This window comes from Delphinapterus leucas, chromosome 2 (assembly GCF_059928025.1).
Source record: "Delphinapterus leucas isolate spDelLeu-1000000601 "Yukka" chromosome 2, BTC_Dleu_Yukka2, whole genome shotgun sequence".
NCBI classification, from domain to species: Eukaryota; Metazoa; Chordata; class Mammalia; order Artiodactyla; family Monodontidae; genus Delphinapterus; species Delphinapterus leucas.
The window spans coordinates 131,292,593-131,312,135 of record NC_143130.1 but is presented as its reverse complement, the minus strand read 5'-3'; the positions used below and the strand labels follow the sequence as shown (position 1 = coordinate 131,312,135).

The 19,543-nt window shown below is 36.5% G+C and overlaps 1 protein-coding gene across 3 annotated transcripts in view; it reads left to right on the top strand.

Annotated features, from left to right (window-relative positions):
• The window catches only part of NEMF (nuclear export mediator factor), a 57,064-nt gene that overhangs the window by 30,203 nt on the left and 7,318 nt on the right, over positions 1-19,543 (top strand). For all 3 annotated transcript variants that reach the window (XM_089906114.1, XM_089906107.1, XM_022570629.2), the window contains 11 exons: positions 996-1,058; positions 6,065-6,177; positions 7,496-7,553; positions 8,026-8,084; positions 8,172-8,292; positions 9,434-9,710; positions 10,453-10,495; positions 10,640-10,689; positions 12,823-12,976; positions 18,074-18,151; positions 18,286-18,483. In XM_089906114.1, coding sequence (XP_089762240.1) covers positions 996-1,058; positions 6,065-6,177; positions 7,496-7,553; positions 8,026-8,084; positions 8,172-8,292; positions 9,434-9,710; positions 10,453-10,495; positions 10,640-10,689; positions 12,823-12,976; positions 18,074-18,151; positions 18,286-18,483 — 1,214 coding nt within the window. The remainder of the gene's footprint in view (positions 1-995; positions 1,059-6,064; positions 6,178-7,495; positions 7,554-8,025; positions 8,085-8,171; positions 8,293-9,433; positions 9,711-10,452; positions 10,496-10,639; positions 10,690-12,822; positions 12,977-18,073; positions 18,152-18,285; positions 18,484-19,543) is intronic.

Sequence of the window (19,543 nt, the reverse complement as noted above, 5' to 3'; positions counted from 1 at the left end):
ACTTCACTGTGGCTGAACCCTCAGTGTGAGTATCAGAAATCAATAATCAGTATCAGAGCTAATCTGATGTCCTTTGAGAATCCAGAACCAGGAAAGAAAGCAACAGGGTTAGGTTACATGGTACCCAGGGCTTGGTCTCTGTCTTCTCTAACTTTGTTCATTGTGAGCTGAGCCTTTCATGGAACTGTATGAGCTTTGCTCTTCTTTGAGTTTCAAATCTCAGATGAACTATCCATGGCAAACAATGGCTGCTCATTTTTTCTGTTAGAAACCATGCACTTTACTTTTCCCTAGTTGACCATTCATTGCTGCATTCATCTGTTTGCTCATTTATTCATTTGTTGCTGTTACACACTTTAGAATAAAACTAGAAGTCCTCATTGTGGCTTACAAGGCTCCTGACTTCTTCTCTAGCCTCATTTCTTACTTTCCTTCAGTCTGGCTTCCTGGCTGTTTGTCACATTTGTCAACCATCTATGGTTCTCAGGACCTTTGCACTTGCTAGGATGACTCATCTCTATGTGTCTCTCACCCATCATCAGGCTAGCCTGGGCTTGCTTATATGGTAACTCAGCAAATTTCTGAGAGAAAAAGAGGAAGCATACAGCACCTCTCAAGGCCTAGGCTGGGAACTGGCATTTGGTCACATCTGCCACATTCTGCTGGCCAAGGCAGGTCAAGGGGTCGGCCCACATTTGAGGGATGGGGAAGTGGACTCCACCTCTTGATGGGAGAAGCTTCAAGGTCATAGAGCAAAGAGGTGTGAATAGAGGGAGGGAGAAGAACTGTGACCATTTTTGTAATATGCCTTATTAGCATTGCTTTCCTCTGAGGAGGCCTATGAGAAATCTCCCAGGGGTGGGAGATAGACTTTTCTTTATATGTCTTCTTATACCTTTTGGATTTTGAACCCATTAAACAATAAGTAAATAAACAATTTCAACTTAAAAACAAAGAAACAGGACTTAAAGTATTATTTCTTATTTGTTTTAAAGGGGACATTTATGTACATGCTGACCTTCATGGAGCAACTAGCTGTGTAATTAAGAATCCAACAGGTAATATATTTCTTTCTATTATTCATAACTTTAATTCTTTTGTTTAAAATATTTTTAGTATAAGAGAAAAATCACTAATACAGATAAAGAAGGACACTTTATAATGATAAAAGTGTCAATCCATCAATAAGGTGTAACAGTTACAAACACATATGCATCTGTAACTTCCCTGGTGGTGCAGTGGTTAAGAATCCGCCTGCCGGTATAGGGAACACAGGTTCGAGCCCTGGTCTAGGAAGATCCCACATGCCGCGGAGCAGCTAAGCCCGTGCACCACAACTTCTGAGCCTGTGCTCTAGAGCCTGCGAGCCACAGCTACTGAGTCCATGTGCCACAACTACTGAAGCCCGCATGCCTAGAGCCTGTGCTCTGCAACAAGAGAAGCCACTGGAATGAGAAGCCCACACACCACAATGAAGAGTAGCCCCTGCTCGCACAACTAGAGAAGGCCTGCATGCAGCAACAAAGACCCAACACAGCCAAAACTAAGTAAATGAATTTATAAAATAATAAATAAACAAACATATATGCATCCAACAGTAGAGCCGTAGAATACATGAAGCAAAATCTGACAGAATTGAAGGGAGAAATAGACAATTTAATAATAGTAGTTCAAGACATCAATACCTAACTTTCAATCATGGCTAGAATAACTAGCTATAAGATCAACAAAGAAATAGAAGAGTTGAACAACACTCAAGTTACCTAGATTGTACACATATCTCTAGTACACTCTACCTCACAACACTAGATTACTCATTCTTCTCAAGTGCACATGGAACATTCTCCAGGGTGGACCATATGATAGTCTATAAAATAAGTCTCAGTTAATTTAAAACTAATGAATCATATAAAGTAAATTTTCTGACCATAATGGAGTGAAATTAGAAACCACTAATAGAAGAAAATTTAGAAAATTCACAAATGTGTGGAAATAAACAACACACTCATAAAATAACCAGTGGATCAAAGAGGAAATCACAGGGGGTATTAGAAAATACTTTGAGGTGAGTGAAATGCAAGCAAATTTATTGAGACTTATGAGATGCACCTAAGGCAGTGCTCAGAGAGAAATTTATAGCTGTACTACCTATAATAAAAAAGAGGAATGATTTGAAATCAATAACAAAACTGTACACATTAAGATTTAGAAAAAGAAAGGCAGATAACCCATAGTAAGGAAAGGAAGGGAAATGGTAAAGATTAGAGTGAAAATAAAACAGAATAGAAAGACGGTGGAGAAAAATCAACAAAACCAAAGTTAGTTCTTTGAAAAGATCGATAAAACTGATAAACCTTTAGCTAGACTAACCAAAACAATAAGATTCAAATTCCTAAAATCTATAGAACTTTTAAAGAAGACTGAACATCAATCCTTCATAAACTTCCAAAAGGTAGAAGAGAGAGGAACTTTCTAACTCATTCTATAGGGCTGGTATTACCCTAATAACAAAACCAGATGAAGATATCACAGGAAAGAAAACTACAGACCAATATCATTTATGAATATAGACACAAAAATCCTCAACAAAATATTAGGAAACTGAATCCAGCAGCATATTACAAGGATTATACACATGATAAAGTGGGATTTATTCCCAGGAATGCAAAGTTGGTTTAACATATGAAAATTAATGTAATACAGTGTATTAGTAAAATAAAGGACAAAAACCACATGATGATCTCAATTGATGCAGAAAAAGCCTTTGGTAATAATCCAGTACTCATTTGTGATACAAACACTCAACAAACTAAGAATAGATGGAAACTTACTCAAGTTGGTAAAGAACATCTATGAAAAAGTCCACAGCTAAAAATCATGCTTAATGGTGAAAGACTGAGAGCTTTTACCCCAAGATCAGGAACAATATAAGCACATCTGTTCTTGCCACACTTTTACTCAACATTGTATGGAGGTTCTAAGTAGGCCATTAGGCAATAAAAAGTTTAAAATATCCAAATTGGTAAGGGACAGATAAAACTATCTCTGTTTGCAAATGACATAATCTTATATATTTAAACCTTAAGCAATCTACTAAAAATTATTAGTTAATAAGTTCAGCAATGTCTAGGATATAAGGTCAATATATAAAAGTCAGTTATATTTCTATATACTAGCAATAAGCAGTATTAAAAGGAAATTAATAAAACATCCACTTATAACAGGATTACAAAAGAATAAAATAAGTTCCTCTCAAAATTCCAGCTGCCTGTTTTTGCAGAGATGAACAAAGCTCATACTGAAATTCATGTGGAAATGCAGAGTACCCAGATTAGCCAAATCATTCTTGAAAACGGAGAACAAAATTGGAGGACTCACACTACCTGATTTCAAAACCTCCTACAAAACAACAGTCAGTGTGGTATCAGGACAGTGTGATATTGGTGTGAGGATGGACTGATAGATTAATGAAGAGAATTGAGATTCCTTGTTTATGGTCAGTTGATTTTCAGCAAGGGTGCCAAGGCCATTCAATGGGGATAGAATAATTTTTTCAACAAATAGTGCTGATGCAACTAATATCCATGTGCCAAAGAATGAAGTTAGACCCCTGCTTCATACCATTTATAAAAATTAAAAGCAGGGGCTTCCTTGGTGGTGCAGTGGTTGAGAGTCCACCTGCCAATGCAGGGGACGCAGGTTCGTGCCCCGGTCTGGGAAGATCCCACGTGCCGCGGAGTGGCTGGGCCCGTGAGCCATGGCCGCTGAGCCTGCGCGTCTGGAGCCTGTGCTCCACAACGGGAGAGGCCACAGCAGTGAGAGGCCCGCGTACCACAAAAAAGAAAAAAAAAAAAATTAAATGCATCAGGGCTTCCCTGGTGGCGCAGGTGGTTGAGAGTCCGCCTGCCGATGCAGGGGACACGGGTTCGTGCCCCAGTCTGGGAAGATCCCACATGCCGCGGAGCGGCTGGGCCCATGAGCCATGGCCGCTGAGCCTGCGCGTCCGGAGCCTGTGCTCCGCAACGGGAGAGGCCACAACAGTGAGAGGCCTGCGTACCGAAAAAAAAAAAAAAAAAAAAAAATTGCATCAGACCTAAATTTAAGAGCTAAAACTATAAGACTTTTAGAAGAAAATAAGGTGTAAAAAAACTTCATAATCTTGGATCAGAAGTCATTTTTTAGATATGACACCATAAGCATAAGCAACCGAAGAGAAAACAAATCAGATTTAAGCAAAATTAAAACTTTAATTCAGAGGACTCTTATCAAGAAAGTGAAAAGACAGTCCACAGAATGGGAGGAAATATTTGCAAGTCATTTATCTGATAAAGGACCAATATCCAAAGAACTCTAGAACTCTTCTGACTCAACAATAGAAAGGCAATTTTAAAATGAGCAAAATTTTTAAAATGTGAAATAGACATTTCTCCAAAGATATACAAAAGGCCAACAAGCACATGATAAGATGCTCAGCATCATTTGTCCGTTAGGGAAATGCAAATCAAAACCACAGAGAAATACCACTTAACACCCACAAGAATAGTTGAAATAAAAAAACAGACAGTGGGAATTCCCTGGCGGTACAGTGGTTAGGACTCCACACTGTCACTGCCAAGGGCTTGGGTTCAATCCCTGGTCGGGGAACTAAAATCCCACAAGCCACACAGGGCGGCCAAAAGAAACAAAAAAACAGTAACATGTTGCTAAGGTTGTGGAGAGATTGGAACTCTTATACACTGCAGGTGGGAATGGACAATGATCTAGCTGCTATAGGAAATAGTTTCATAGTTTCTGAAAAAGGTAAACATAGATTTTACCATGTGACCCAGCAATTCCACTCCTAGGTATTCCAAGATCATTGAAAACATATGTCCAAACTTATTTGCAGATATTCATAATAGCATTATAATAGCCAAGAAACGGAAACAACCTGTATGTCGATCCATTGATTAATAAACAAAATGTGGTGTATCCATATAATAGAATATTATTTAGACTTAAAAAGAAATGAGGTACTGACATATGCTCTCACATGAATGAACCTTGAAAACATGCTAAGTGAAAGAAGCCAGGTATGTATGATTCCATGTATATGAAATTCCAAAATAGGCAAATCTGTAGAGACAGAAAGTAGATTAGTGATTGCCAGTGGCTGGGAAGATGAAGTGACTATTAATAGATACAGGATTTCTTTTGGGGATGATGAAAATGTTCTGAAATTAATGGTAATGATTGCATAGCTTTATGACTATACTAAAACCCGCTAAATTGTACACCTTAAAAGAGTGAATTTTATGGTATGTGAATTATATCCCAATTTTAAAATATTTGAATTCTTACTGTAGGGGTATATTAATATGCTCTTCATTTTGACAAATTAGGCAATATATAGTAATTCTGGAAGTCTTCAACCTTTGAATAGATTTTTCTAAATTATCCTTTCTGGAATGAAGTTAGAATTACTGATAAAAGAGGATATTTCTCCTCTGACTTGTTTTATTTACTCAGACCATTTAAAAACCTGCTGTGTAAATACATTTTTAAAAAAATTTTTAAAATTTATTTATTTTTGGCTGCATTGGGTCTTTGTTGCCGTGCGCGGGCTTTCTCTAGTTGCAGCGAGCGGGGGCTACTCTTCATTGCAGTGCGCGGGCTTCTCATTGCGGTGGCTTCTCTTGTTGCGGAGCATGGGCTCTAGGCGTGTGGGATTCAGTAGTTCTGGCACACGGGCTCAGTAGTTGTGGCTTGCAGGCTCTAGAGCGCAGGCTCATTAGTTGTGGCGCATGGGCTTAGTTGCTCCGTGGCATGTGGGATCTTCCCAGACCAGGGATCAAACCCGTGTTCCCTGCATTGGCAGGCAGATTCTTAACCACTGCACCACCAGGGAAGCCCTGTAAATACATTTTTAATAAAAATAGTAACTTCTTGTAATACTGAAATTAAAGTGTGGTATTATTATTTAAAATATAAGAGGAGTGAACCTGTTATGCTGCATGTGGTTTCCATGTCTTGCTCTAGAAAGTCTGTACCTTGGTACTGAAGCGTTCTAGTATTGTTATTACAGGAGAACCAATTCCCCCTCGGACCTTGACTGAAGCTGGCACGATGGCACTTTGCTACAGTGCTGCTTGGGATGCACGAGTTATCACTAGTGCTTGGTGGGTGTACCATCATCAGGTAATAAGGGCTGTGGTCCTTTTTCTTAATTTAGTAAGAGCAACTGTGTTCCAAATTGTGAGGATATAGAATTGAACAAGGCAGACAAAGTACCTTGTGATGGAGTTGACATTTTGGTGTTGAAAAATAGATATGTAGTGGCAGGTAACAAAGTTTATTTTTAAAGCAGAGTAAGGGGATAGAGAGTGATAGAGGCTACCAGTTTGAATGTAGTGTCAGGGAAGGCCTTTCTGGGAAGGTAAGATTTGAGAGTGATCTATGTAATTATATGGGATAAAGACTGTTCCAGTTATAACTGGCCTACTGACCTAAAAAGTCTTTCTCCTGTTCGCCTTTGTGGAAATTTTCTGAATTCTCTTTGGCCCTTCCTGTAAAGTAGGTATATCCAGTGGTTTTTTCTATACACTTGGTTTAGTAATTGTCCTTCTTTGTGGTTAATGCTATTTTTTTGATGATACTTCATTCCATATATGACTTCACATTGCTATTCATTTCACGTTCTCAAGAATTATAATTGATAATGATAAACTTTTACAAAGTCTTAAAGCTATACAGCAAGGTAAAGAGAGTTCAATACTATTATCCTCCCTTAGATTTAGTTTCATTTTATATCTGTTTATATTTATTATTTTCCGCTACGTTGTGGTATTGTGTCCTTAGGAAATTAATATCACTTCTGGGATTATATTTTCTGCCTTGGTACTATTATAAAAGTGGCTTTAATTCTTTTATGAATAGGTTTTTTTAGTGTGCTTTTAATCCCTTGCATAACTATTACTAGTAAAGATACTCTCAGATTTGGGTGTTTCACAGATGTGTAAATTTTTTTTAAATTGTGGAGTTATATCGCTCACTTCCTATTTTGCCAAATTAGAAGATATTTTAAAAAATATGCTATTATCTTTATTTACTAAGATGAAAGGTTATTTCATTACCAAAAAAAAAAGTATATCAGGAAAGGATTTAATGTAATAAATATAGTAAATATAGTTTTATACCTTTATGATGAGCTTATTAAACTATCCTTGTTTTCCTTATTATGTCTCACATTAGAGGAAATGTGGATCAGTTGTGGCTCTAGTCCATGGCATTTGAAAATGATTGATGTAGTGTATCCTTCATTATTTCTTTTCTTTGTTACGGACAAACGTATATCTGTCTTTGAAGAGATAGCCCTTCAGTGTTAAGAGTTTTTGCTAAATTATAAACTTTTCAGGACATAGTACTCTTTACTTCAATATGGCTTTACTTTCTCAGGTGAAAATTTAAAAAACATATTTCTTAAGACAAGAGTATAATGTATTATTGTGTTCCTCAGGTGTCTAAAACAGCACCAACTGGAGAGTATTTGACAACAGGAAGCTTCATGATAAGAGGTAATGACTTGCCAGTGGATTATGGAGACAGGTTTGAGGACCATCTACTAATATTCTCAGAACAGAAACTAATTATTCTGACTTCATATATGAAGTCTGTTATTAAATAAGGAAAATTTTGCTGTGGTGTAGCAAATTCAGCATTTGACATGTCATCTCCATATATATTTTTATTGATGACAGTGTACTTTCATATAGTTTACATTTATAAGGGTAAGAAAGTATAGCATGACCTTTTTTTCTAAAAATAGATTATTCAGGATCTGACTAACCCAGATGATGAGAGCAAGCACTCATATTTTTTCTTTCTTAATTCCTGTTCCTATATATAATGCCAAATTCTGTAAATGGGAAATGTTCCTTCATGACAGAGAAAAGACAGAACAAACGTGACCATTGTGGCAGATATCTTACAAGCATAAAATGGAGAAAACAGTATTTTTAAAACATTTATGTACATTATCTTTCGTAGGAAAAAAGAATTTCCTTCCTCCCTCACATCTAATGATGGGGTTTAGCTTCCTCTTTAAGGTACTCTTCAGCTTCTTCATTATTTTTTTTCTGATTTTCATTAGTCTTAACCTAAAGTTCCACCAGTGAAAAGAACTGTTTCCATAGGTAGATGAGTCTTGTATTTGGAGACATCGGGGTGAACGAAAAGTCAGAGTGCAGGATGAAGACATGGAGACACTGGCGATTTGCACAAGTGAACTCATATCAGAGGAAATGGAACAACTAGGTAGTTTACAGATTTTAATAAAGTAGCTTATAATGTTTTCTGTTGTCTAGTTTTGCTTCTAAATTCTTACTTAGAAGATCGTCTCTTTTGGGGTAATTAAAATTTCCAAAAAAACCCCAACTGGCTGTCAACTTTATTGAATTTTGGTTTCGGAAATGTTAAATATACTTATTCTAGTGAATTATAAAGTGTTTAATTGGATCCATAACTAATACTTGAATATATGTTTATATTATAAAACTTCCCCAGTATTTAATGAGTAGTACATAAATGTGTTTAACAGAGATAGACTCGGGTATATATAAGTGAGCATTTACTTTTGGGTTTAGGAATTAGAAGCAATACAAAGATGAGTTTATAACAAGTACAATTTCTTATGAGAATTCAGCTTGATTTAATAATGTATTTGCTTCAAGTAGAGAGCAGCTGTGGTTGCTGAAATAAATTTACCTACCTACCTAAAGGAACTAGGGAATGTATGCCCTCTAAGTTATTTTTACATCTCCTAGAGTCATTCCTTTTTAGGAGTAATAGTTCATTGTTTCACTTACAACTGCTATTGTACATGATTCTATTTTTTTGAATTCTCACCATGTTCATGACATGTATACTTTATTTACATTATTTTTTATTGAATTCTCACAACCATCCTTGTCAGATGGTTGGTGGCATCTTATTTTATAGGTGAGGTAACTAGACCATATTATTACTACTAGACGGTGTTCCTTTTGTAAAAGCGTGAACACTTGCTGTGTGCCAGTTATGTAACTTGTTTTATCTCATTTCAGTTCTCATGTGCAAATTATAATAAAAGTGGCAGAATTTATATAACTACTTCTGTTTTCCTCCTTTTTGGAAATACTTAACAAAGACAAGCAATAGTTTTCATTGTAGAAATGGTCGCAATGTCTAAGAAATTTATTGTAGTAAAGGATCTTGGAGATAATTTATTCCAAACAATTCCTGATACAGAGTATCCTTTTGTCTAAGTCAGAGTAACCTTTGGGGAAGATCAGGCATTTTTCTGGTGATCTTTTGGAGAAAGAGGGAGTGAATTGAATATTTTTATGAAGTTTTCAAGGAAATCATCTAACCTTGTTGTGGTGATAGCACTCTGACTTTCCTTATGGTAATTCAATAGATGGAGGTGACAGTAGCAGTGAAGAAGATAAAGAGGAATTACATGAAACTCCTGTGGAAGTGGAACTTGTGACTCAGGTTGACCAAGGGGATATTACTATTCAGAGTGGTGGTGATGAGCTAAATGAACTAATTCAGGAAGAAAGCTCTGAAGATGAAGGAGAATCTGAGGAGGTGGTAAAGCATCAGGAACCTGTTGGTGAAATGAAGGATGAAGGGGAAGAGACATTACATTATCCTGATACTTCCATTGACTTGTCCCACCTTCAATCCCAAAGGTAATTTAAAAACTGTAATTTTAAGTTTTATTTTGTAAGCTGGGAGTGATGAAGAGTTAATCCTTATACAAATGATACCAAGATTGACTTCAGTGCTTTTACCCTCCATTGTCCTACGAGCTTACTATCTTTTCACCATTTGATAGGGGGGTAGATCTCTCTTAAGAAATTCCCAGGACCCAGGGTAGAAAAACACAATATATATAAAAGTGGCCAAACTAGGTCAAAATAGAAACAAGTAAATGGTTATAAATGCTAATAATAAAAGCAGTTACATTAAAAAAAAATGTGTTAGTCTTTAATGTCTTACTGATCACCAGGTAAACAATACCATAGCTATAAAAGCTTTATTACTGGAGTAGTTAGGAAAGGCTTAGGAGTCAGACCAGTATTGAATCTTAGAGTATGTCCTTGGGCAAGTGACTCTATGTCTAAGCTTCAGTTTTCTTCTTGGTGAAAAGAGAATGGTACCCCCTTCATAGGGTTTTGAAGGTTACATGAATGTAAAGCATCTAGCAGTGCCTGGTACATAGTAAGTGTCCAATACATGTCAACTATTTAAGAATATATTTTAAAGTGAGGAGATGAGCAGTTTGATTATATTTTTTCTAATTTTACCAAATTTGAAAATTTGTAGGATTGCCGATAATTAACTAAGAGTATGATATGGGAATGTTTTGGGACTTTGTAAGTGAATGCCTTTTATAGGGTAGTGGACTTCTCTTTCGGTTTGTTTCCATAGGTCTCTCCAGAAATTGGCTTCAAAAGAGGAATCTTCTAATATGGTAAAGGTTTTTTTTCAGTTTTATGAAGAACATCATGTCCTTCTCAATAAATAATTTTCTACTTTTTAATTTTAGCTTTATGAAAAATTAACAGTGGCGATGTTATTGTTTGTATTTGCTTGTTTTTTGTTTTAATTTTAATAGAGCGACAGTAAGTTGCAGAGCCGGAGGCATTTGTCAGCCAAGGAAAGAAGGTAAATATACTTGTGTTATTTAACTGAAAAGCATCTATTTTTTTTTTTTAATTAACAGTTCAGTCATGACAGATCACTTGGCTCTTACAAAGATCTCCCTTACTAAAATTATCAAGACTTAGCATAAATTTTGTTTAGTTTTTCATATTCTGCTCTAACAGGTTCTTCTGTTTTAGGGCCCCAGTCTGCTACTGTAATCAGTGAGATAGGTCAAGTAACAGAAGACAGACCTTTTATTACATAAATATGTACAATAATAGCTGCAGTGTATTAGACAGGCTGATTCTAGGGTAATATTGACAGAAGTAAACAGGAATACAGGCATACCTCATTTTATTTGTGCTTTGCAGATACTGTGTTTTTTACAAATTGAAAGTTTATGGCAACCCCACATGGAGCAAATCTGTTGGCACCATTTTTCCAACAGCATTTGTTCACTTCATGTCTCTGGGTCGTATTTTGGAATTCTTGCAATATTTCAAACTTTTTCATTATCATTATATTTGTTATGGTGATCTGTGATCAGTGATCTTTGATATTACTATTATAAAAAGAGTACGACTCACTGAAGGCTCAGAGGGTGGTAAGCATTTTTTAGCAATAAAGTGTTTTTAAATTAAGGTATATACATTGCTTTTTTTTAAGACATATTGCTTTGCACACTTAATAGACTGCAGTAGAGTGTAGGCATAACTTTATATGCACTGGGAAACCAAAAAATTCATGACTCGCTTTACTGCGATACTCACTTTATTACAGTAGTCTGGAACAGAATCTGCAATATCTCTGAGGCATTCCTGTACTGAAATTAGGAAATTTTTATGTAAGAAGAAGACTTGGGGTTTCTTCCTTGTCTTTTCTTTTTCTCTAATATAGTAGGGCTCAGAAGGCGAACAGAAAAAGAAAAAGATAGAGGCAGAATGAAAGGGACAACTGAGACAACTACTGTAAGGTGAAAAAGACTACAACTAGTAAAGCACTCCAGAAAGAGGCCCTAGATTGAAGTGGATAATAAACTCTTTTGAGAAAGATTATCATTATAAACAATTACAGAAAACTCTCTGAATACATGGTATTATGCTAGATACTGAGTACACAAAGAGGTAAAATATAAAGTTCATGCCATCAAGAAGCTTTTGAGTCCTGGATTCAGGAAATAGCCATAAATCTATAAATAGTGTTATCAGAAAGTGATACAGTAATTCAGGAGTAAGAATTTACTTTGAGTTCAGTTGTTTTGGGAAATACCATCAGAAGTTTATACCTTGAAGATATAGTAGGATCTTAGGTAAATGAAGTTAAGAAGGTCGGAGACTCCAAGGAGAATTAGTATGATCAAAGGGAAGGAGGTGGTGGGTATTTGGATGTAATATTCAAAGTGCTTTGGGGAAATGATAGATTGAGGTGAAAGGAACAGAATATTCATGTTTGTGAACTGGTAGATAAGATTGGCAAAGTGAGATTGGACCAAAAGTGGAGAACCTAGAATGACAAGCTAAGTGTTTTAGACTTATCCTGAAAGTGATGTGAGGAGGACTTTTGGAAGATTTTGAATGCGAGTGTGACATAGGTAAACAGTTATGGAAAAATAATCTAGAAGTTCATGGAGAACAGATTATGGGGGAAATATGGAGGAAGTCTGGGTGGCAAGTGATAAGGACCTGGCCTTAGGGCAGTGGCATTGGGAATAGAAGAGATCGCACATGAAAAATATCACAGTAATAAAATTTTCCTTTTCTCTTTAATCTGCTTATTTTTAAAATCCATTTATTCTGCTAACCAATCCACAAATGTTTTATCGAATACCTAACATCTGCCAAGGCCATGTTGATACAAAGACTACAAAATCCCAGTGCCTGGCCATCAAAGTGTTGAGGGACTTAACGTGGCTACTGAATCAAGATAAGTCAAGGATGCCAGTATTTTGAGCCTGGATGACAGAGAGAATGATAAATGCATGAGAGAAAAATTTTCAGCTTTTTCTTGTATGATGACTTGCACTTCTTGTATAGTGTAGCCTGGTGATAACAAATTAAGCAGAAGCCTTGATCTCTTATATATTGCACATGTTCCCCTCCCCATGTAATTTTTTTAGATGAAGTTCTTAGATGTTTCCGTTTCATTTATATTTAGGGAAATGAAGAAAAAAAAGCTTCCAAGTGACTCAGGGGATTTAGAAATGATAGAAGGAAAGGACAAAGAAAAAGAAAATGCTCTACACATTGAAACTCATCAGAACACCAGCAAAAATGTCCCGGCTGTGCAGCCAATGAAACGAGGACAAAAGGTAATACAACTTTGGAGTGAGCTGTTAAAGTTAGTACTACATGATTCACAAATGAAGTTGTGAGGTTTAAATGAAACAAGATGTAGAGAAAAGAATAATCCTGTGTGACTTCTTTTGAAAATTAGTTGAAAAGATAGTGTTTAGGGAGCATAGAGATCACTGTTCTGTTCTTTTAAGATCATCTATACAGAAGCTTTCATGTTATGTAGAAGAGTAATAGGAGATTGTGATTTATTTGCCAGAGACATTCAGCTAATAACTGGCAATGCTGGTCTCCATTGATAATTTAATTTAGTGGTTTCTTTTTCAGTTATTAATGCAATTTTGGTTACAGTTCTTACATATTTTATAAAGGTAAGGAATGAAGGAAGAGGTAGTGGGTATAGACTGTACTTTAAAAAATGTTGTAGCAGTGTAAAGAGATTGTGAGCTGATGTATAGGTATATTTTGAGGAAAATTAAATTCCTTTGAAATCTTAGTAAAGATCATGTTTTATCTTTCCTCCATCCATAGTAGTCAGAATTTCCTATGTTTTTTTCCAGTGGGCTTCATATAAGTGAAAGGATATACTATACATATGGAAGGGAAGAAATCAATTCATATTAATATGTAAATTCAACATGAAGTCATTCAAAAAAGAATTGAGATTTTAATTAACTTGATAAAGTAATTCTGAAGTTCATTTGAAAGAGTAAATACCAGAGAATAGCTAAGAAAATCTGTTGTTGTTGTTTTTTTTTAATACAATTATTTATTTATTTTCGGCTCTGTTGGGTCTTCATTGCTATGCGCGGGCTTTCTCTAGTTGTGGTGAGCGGGGGCTACTCTCCGTTGCGGTGCAGGGGCTTCTTATCGTGGTGGCTTGTCTTTGTTGCGGAGCACTGGCTCTAGGCGTGTGGGCTTCAGTAGCTGTGGCTCACTGGCTCAGCTGCTCCAGGGCATGTGGGATCTTCCTGGACCAGGGCTTGAACCTGAATCCCCTGCATTGGCAGGCGGACTCCTAACCACTGCACCACCAGGGAAGTCCCAGAAAATCTTGAAAAAGAAGATCAAGGAACGATTTCCCTACTAGGTAGTAAAACATTTACTGTTAGAATTATTAAAACAGTATGTGTTAACATAGGAACAGCCAGATAGAAAAGTGAGGCAGAATAAAATCTACACATAGAACCATAAACTGTGTATTTTAAAATTTAGTATTTGATAAAGTATTATTACAGATTGGGAGGGTATGAAACATTGAAAATTATTGGCTAGTCATGTTTTTAAAAATATTGAAGTAAATATCAGGTGGAGAAAAGAACCATCAATAAAATTGAAAGACAAATGACAGATTGGGGAGTGGGGAAGCAGGGATCAGAGAAATGCTTATGTCAACAAGGGGAATTTTTTCACCCATCAAATTAATAGATAATGTGTGTTCAGTCATTCAATAAAAGTTTGAATATATACCATGGGAATTTCCAGCAAGAGTCCTCTAACAATTCAGTACTTCCCTGGTGGTCCAGTGGTTAAGAATCTGCCTTCCAGTGCAGGGTACATGGGTTTGATTCCTGGTTGGGGAACTACAATCCCACATGCCACAGGGCAACTAAGCCTGCGCACTGCAACTACTGAGCCCACACGCCGCAATGAAAGACCCCGCATACCACAGTGAAGATCCTGCGTGCCACAACTAAGACCCAAAGCAGCCACGTAAATAAATAAATGTTTTTTAAAAAAAGAGTCCTTAACAATGCATTTGCCCTCTGACTCACTCAGCAATTCTTATTTTTAGAAATTTATCCTAAAAAAATCATATGTATGCACTAAGGATATTCATCAAGTTTTTTTTTTTTTTTTTGGCCGCACCGCACGGCTGGTGGGATCTTTGTTCCCCACCAGGGGTCAAACCTGGGCCCTTGGCAGTGAAAGCACACAGTCCTAACCATTGGACCACCAGGGAATTTTCATAAGTTAAAGTTTATAATTGCAAAAAATCTGAAAATCTTAAATGCCTAATAATATAAAATAACAAAAAAATAACGTGGTGCATTTATACAATGAAATATTCTGCAGATAAGTTCCAAGGCAAATCCTGATGGAATTTTTACTAAAATATATTAAATTTTTAGATTATTTTGTGGAGAACTATCATCTTTACCATATTGAGTCTAACTGTTCGTGAATGTGGACCATAAGTACATAAGAATATTTTATATTCTTCAATAAAGATATATTTCCTTTTAGAGTCTTGTACATCCTATCTATTCCTACTTATATTGTCTTACTTTTTGTAAGTGGTATATTTTCATTTTTTATTTATTTATTTTTGGCTGCGTTGGGTCTTCGTTGCTGTGCACAGGCTTTCTCTAGTTGCGGCAAACGGGTTCCTCTTCATTGTGGTGCGCGGGCTTCTCATTGTGGTGGCTTCTCTTGTTGCAGAGCATGGGCTCTAGGCACGCAGGCTTCAGTAGTTGTGGCGCACGGGCTTAGTTGCTCCATGGCACATGGTATCTTCCCGGACCAGGGCTCGAACCCGTGTCCCCTGCACTGGCAGGTGGATTCTTAACCACTGTGCCACCAGGAAGTCCAGTAAATGGTGTATTTTTAAAACTTCCACTTCATGGTTATTAGTTACTGGTATATGGAAAGACAGTTTTCATGTGTAGATCTAGTATTAGGCAGTCTCACTGAATATTTAATATTTCATCTACAGATGAAATTCAGGCAGTCACTGTCTACAAATAATGGCTCTTCTAATCCTAACATCTATTGTTATTTTTCTCACCTTGTACTGGCTCAAACATCACTACAGTGTTACATAAAAGTAACAATAGTGTACTTCTTTGTTATACATTAAAGGGACTATTTCTGTGATCTTTAACATTGTAGGATGTTTCTTGTGGGTTGTTGATAAATATCCTTTACAAAGGGCTAGTTTTAATAATGATGAGTTAAACTTTATTGAATGGTTTTTCTGCATGTATTATTTTTCTCCCTTCATGAATTAGTGTGGTATATTAAGAAAATATCTTAGACTGGCCCCTAATACTGTCTTTGCCTGTTTTTGGTATCTAGATGATACCAGCTTCATAAAGTAAGTTTGATACTTTTCCCTTTTTCTGCTCTTTAGTACTTTGTGTAAAATGGAGATTGTTCCTTGAAATATTTTTAGCAATTGCTTATAAACCCGGGCCTGATATTTGGGGATATATGGGTAGGTTTTTAAGTTCTAACTAAATTTTTTTAGTGATTATCATTCAGGTTTTCTGGTTTTTTCAAAGTTGGCTTTCCTAAGTTATATTTTCCAAGAAACTGTTCTTTTTATTGGGTTTTCCATTTCTTGGTTCAATTTAATGGTAATAGTGTTTATTTTATTCTTGGGGTTTTTTGTTTTTTGAGGTGTAATGTACACATAGTAAAATGCACAAATCTTGTTTTTAGCTCAGTTTTTATATGCACATATATCTGTGAAACCACCACTCAGAATAAGACACTTGAATGTTTATATTACTCCAGAGGACTCACTCTTGTCCCTTTCTATAAATAGTATCCCTGCCAGAGAAAAACATTATTCTTTAATCACTGTAGATTATTTTGCCTGTTTTTGAACTTTATGTAAAAAAGCAATCATACTGTATATATTCTTTGGTCTGGCATCTTTCACTCAACCTTTTGACTCATCCATGTTGTTGTGTGTGACAGTAGTTCATTTGCATTGCTAAATAGCATTCCACTGATGGATCTGCCACAATTTCTGTCTGCTGTATTGTTGATAATCGAAGACATGTATCTTTTAGGTTCTCAAGTGTGCATTTCTGTTGTGTATAGCTAGGAGTGGAAATGCTGGGTTATAGTGCACATATTGTGTTTGGCTTTAGTAGATATTACCAAACAGTTTTCCAGAGTACTTGTACCAATTTCACATCAAGCAGTGTATCAGAGTTCCAGTTGCTTCATGTCATCACTAACAGTTGGTATTGTTAGCGTTTTTTAAGTCATTCAAGTGTGTGTATACTGAAACTTAATTTGGCTTTAAAAAGTTGGGTTGTCCAGCTTTCTTACTGATTTATAGGAGTTCTTTGAAACCCTGAATACAAGTCTTTTCTTGGTTATATGTATTACAACTACTTTTCATGTTTCAAGACTTGCTTTTTCACTTCTGTAGTAGTGGGTTTTTTTTTTGATGTGGACCTTTTTTTTTGTCTTTATTGAATTTGTTACAGTATTGCTCCTGTTTTATGTTTTGGTCTTTTTTTTGGCCCAGAGGCATGTGGGATCTCAGCTCCCTGCCAGGGATCGAACCCACACTCCCTGCATTGGAAGGTGAAGTCCCAACCACTGGACGGCCAGGGAAGTCCCTGTAGTAGTGTTTTTTGATGAGCATCATTTGTTAATGAAGTCTGATTTATCAGTCTTTTGTAGTTAGTGGTTTTTTTGTGTGTCTTGTTTAAAGCAATCTTTAAAATTTTAAAAATTTGTTATTTGGGCCCTAGCTAAGACTAGCCAAGATAAAAAGTCTTTGAAGGCGAAGCCTGTATGTCTGTAGTTTTAAAAACTGCTCGGGTGAGTTGGATGTGTACCCAGAGTAAAGAATCAGTAGTTTAACTGATAAAATTCGAAGTATTGATAGCCTCTAAATACCCAGCTAAGCTTTGCTGCCTTATTTCCTGTTCTTCCTCTATATGTGTATCCTGATGCCAACCAAGTGCGATGACTTGCTGTTACTACTCTGCTGTCTTTACCTTATAATCTTGCTGTTCATGTATTCCCAGGTACTATGAATCTTTTAGTTTTGCTTTATATCTTCCCTGCAATTCTTGCTCAAGGTGAAAAAAATGTCTCCTTTCTCTAAATTATCTTAAAAGTAAACTTGCTTGTATTTAGAATATTTTGCATTAATTTGTCCTTACTCTTCTGTGTATCTTCTTTTTCCGCCAGATGGTAAATTGTTTGAGGGTGAGGACTATGGTTCATCCATCGTTATAGACTTCATATTGTTTGTTATAATGGTGCCTTACTCAATAAACAATTTTGACACAAATAAAGTAGCACCTTCTCTTTACAAAACATGTGTTGACATTTTTTTACTGCTGAATTTTTTTATTTTGTAGAGTAAAATGAAAAAAATGAAGGAAAAGTACAAGGACCAAGATGAAGAAGAACGTGAGCTCATCATGAAATTGCTAGGGGTAAATAACATCTAAAAACATTTTCTTCTTTTGTTTTTCAAGGGCATCCAGGCCACTGCCTATCATATGCTTTACATTCAATACTTTGTTAAAATACTGACAACATTAACTTTTTTTCCCTCTATGAACTGAAGTCTGCAGGTTCAAACAAAGAAGAAAAAGGGAAGAAGGGGAAGAAAGGTAAAATAAAGGATGAACCAGTGAAGAAACAGCCCCAGAAACCTAAAGGCGGACCAAGAGTTTCAGACAGCATAAAGAAAGAAACTCCATCCCTTGAAGTTACAACTCATGAGTTACAAGACTTGGCTGTAGATGATCCACATGATGACAAGGTAAGGCTACCACACATGTGGGCTTTTACTTCTTAATTAGGGTGACCAACCATCCCATGGTTCCCAGGACATGGGATTTACAGTGCTAAAACCAGGATGAGTGGTAATGCTATTCTTAATGGAAAGTCATCTTAGGAATACAACCTAAAAGACTAAAATTGCAGTATATAAGCATAAAAATGGTAGTGTTGATAGCTCATAAAAAGTTTATCATGAGCCATTAGAAAATTTTATGGAGAGGCTAGATTCTGGTGGGAACTTAGTTAAAATAAAACAGACAATTAGGATTATCTTGATGACGAGTGGGAAAGGAATTTGCACTTTTCTAGGTTTTTCTATAAGAATATATGTTATAGTATCTTACATGATGTTGAACCTAGCTACACAGTGTGAGATGTTAACAATTTTTCCAGTTAATATAGTTGCCTTGTGTCTATCAACTGAATACAAAAGCCCAGCCTTACGTATATCTTTTTTTTTTAAATCCTGATTAGCTGTTTTTTTCTTATTTATTTAATTTATTTATTTTTGGCTGCGTTGGGTCTTTGCTGCTGCATGCGGGCCCCCTCCAGCTGCGGCAAGCAGGGGGCCACTCTTCGCCGCGGTGTGCGGGCCCCTCAGTGAGGTGGCCTCTCCCGTTGCAGAGCACAGGCTCTAGGTGCGCAGGCCTCAGTAGTTGTGGCACACAGGATCAGTAGTTGCGGCGCGCAGGCTCCAGAGTGCAGGCTCAGCAGTTGTGGCAGACGGGCCCAGCTACTCCGTGGCATGCGGGATCTTCCCGCACCAGGGCTCGAACCCATGTCCCCTGCATCGGCAGGCGGATTCTTAACCACTGTGCCACCAGGGAAGCCCCCCTTACGTATATCTTCTTGCATGAATAGATATATATCTTATTGAAATTCTGAACAAAGGATTTACTGTTTTATCAATTTGTAAAAAAAATTGTTTCACTTTGTATTTTTATTTATGGCAGTTAAAGCTTTGGTTGTAATTGTGTGCTCTATTCAGTGCAGGTAATGCTTACAGGGATCCTAAGTGATACTGTTTTCTTTTTTCCCTG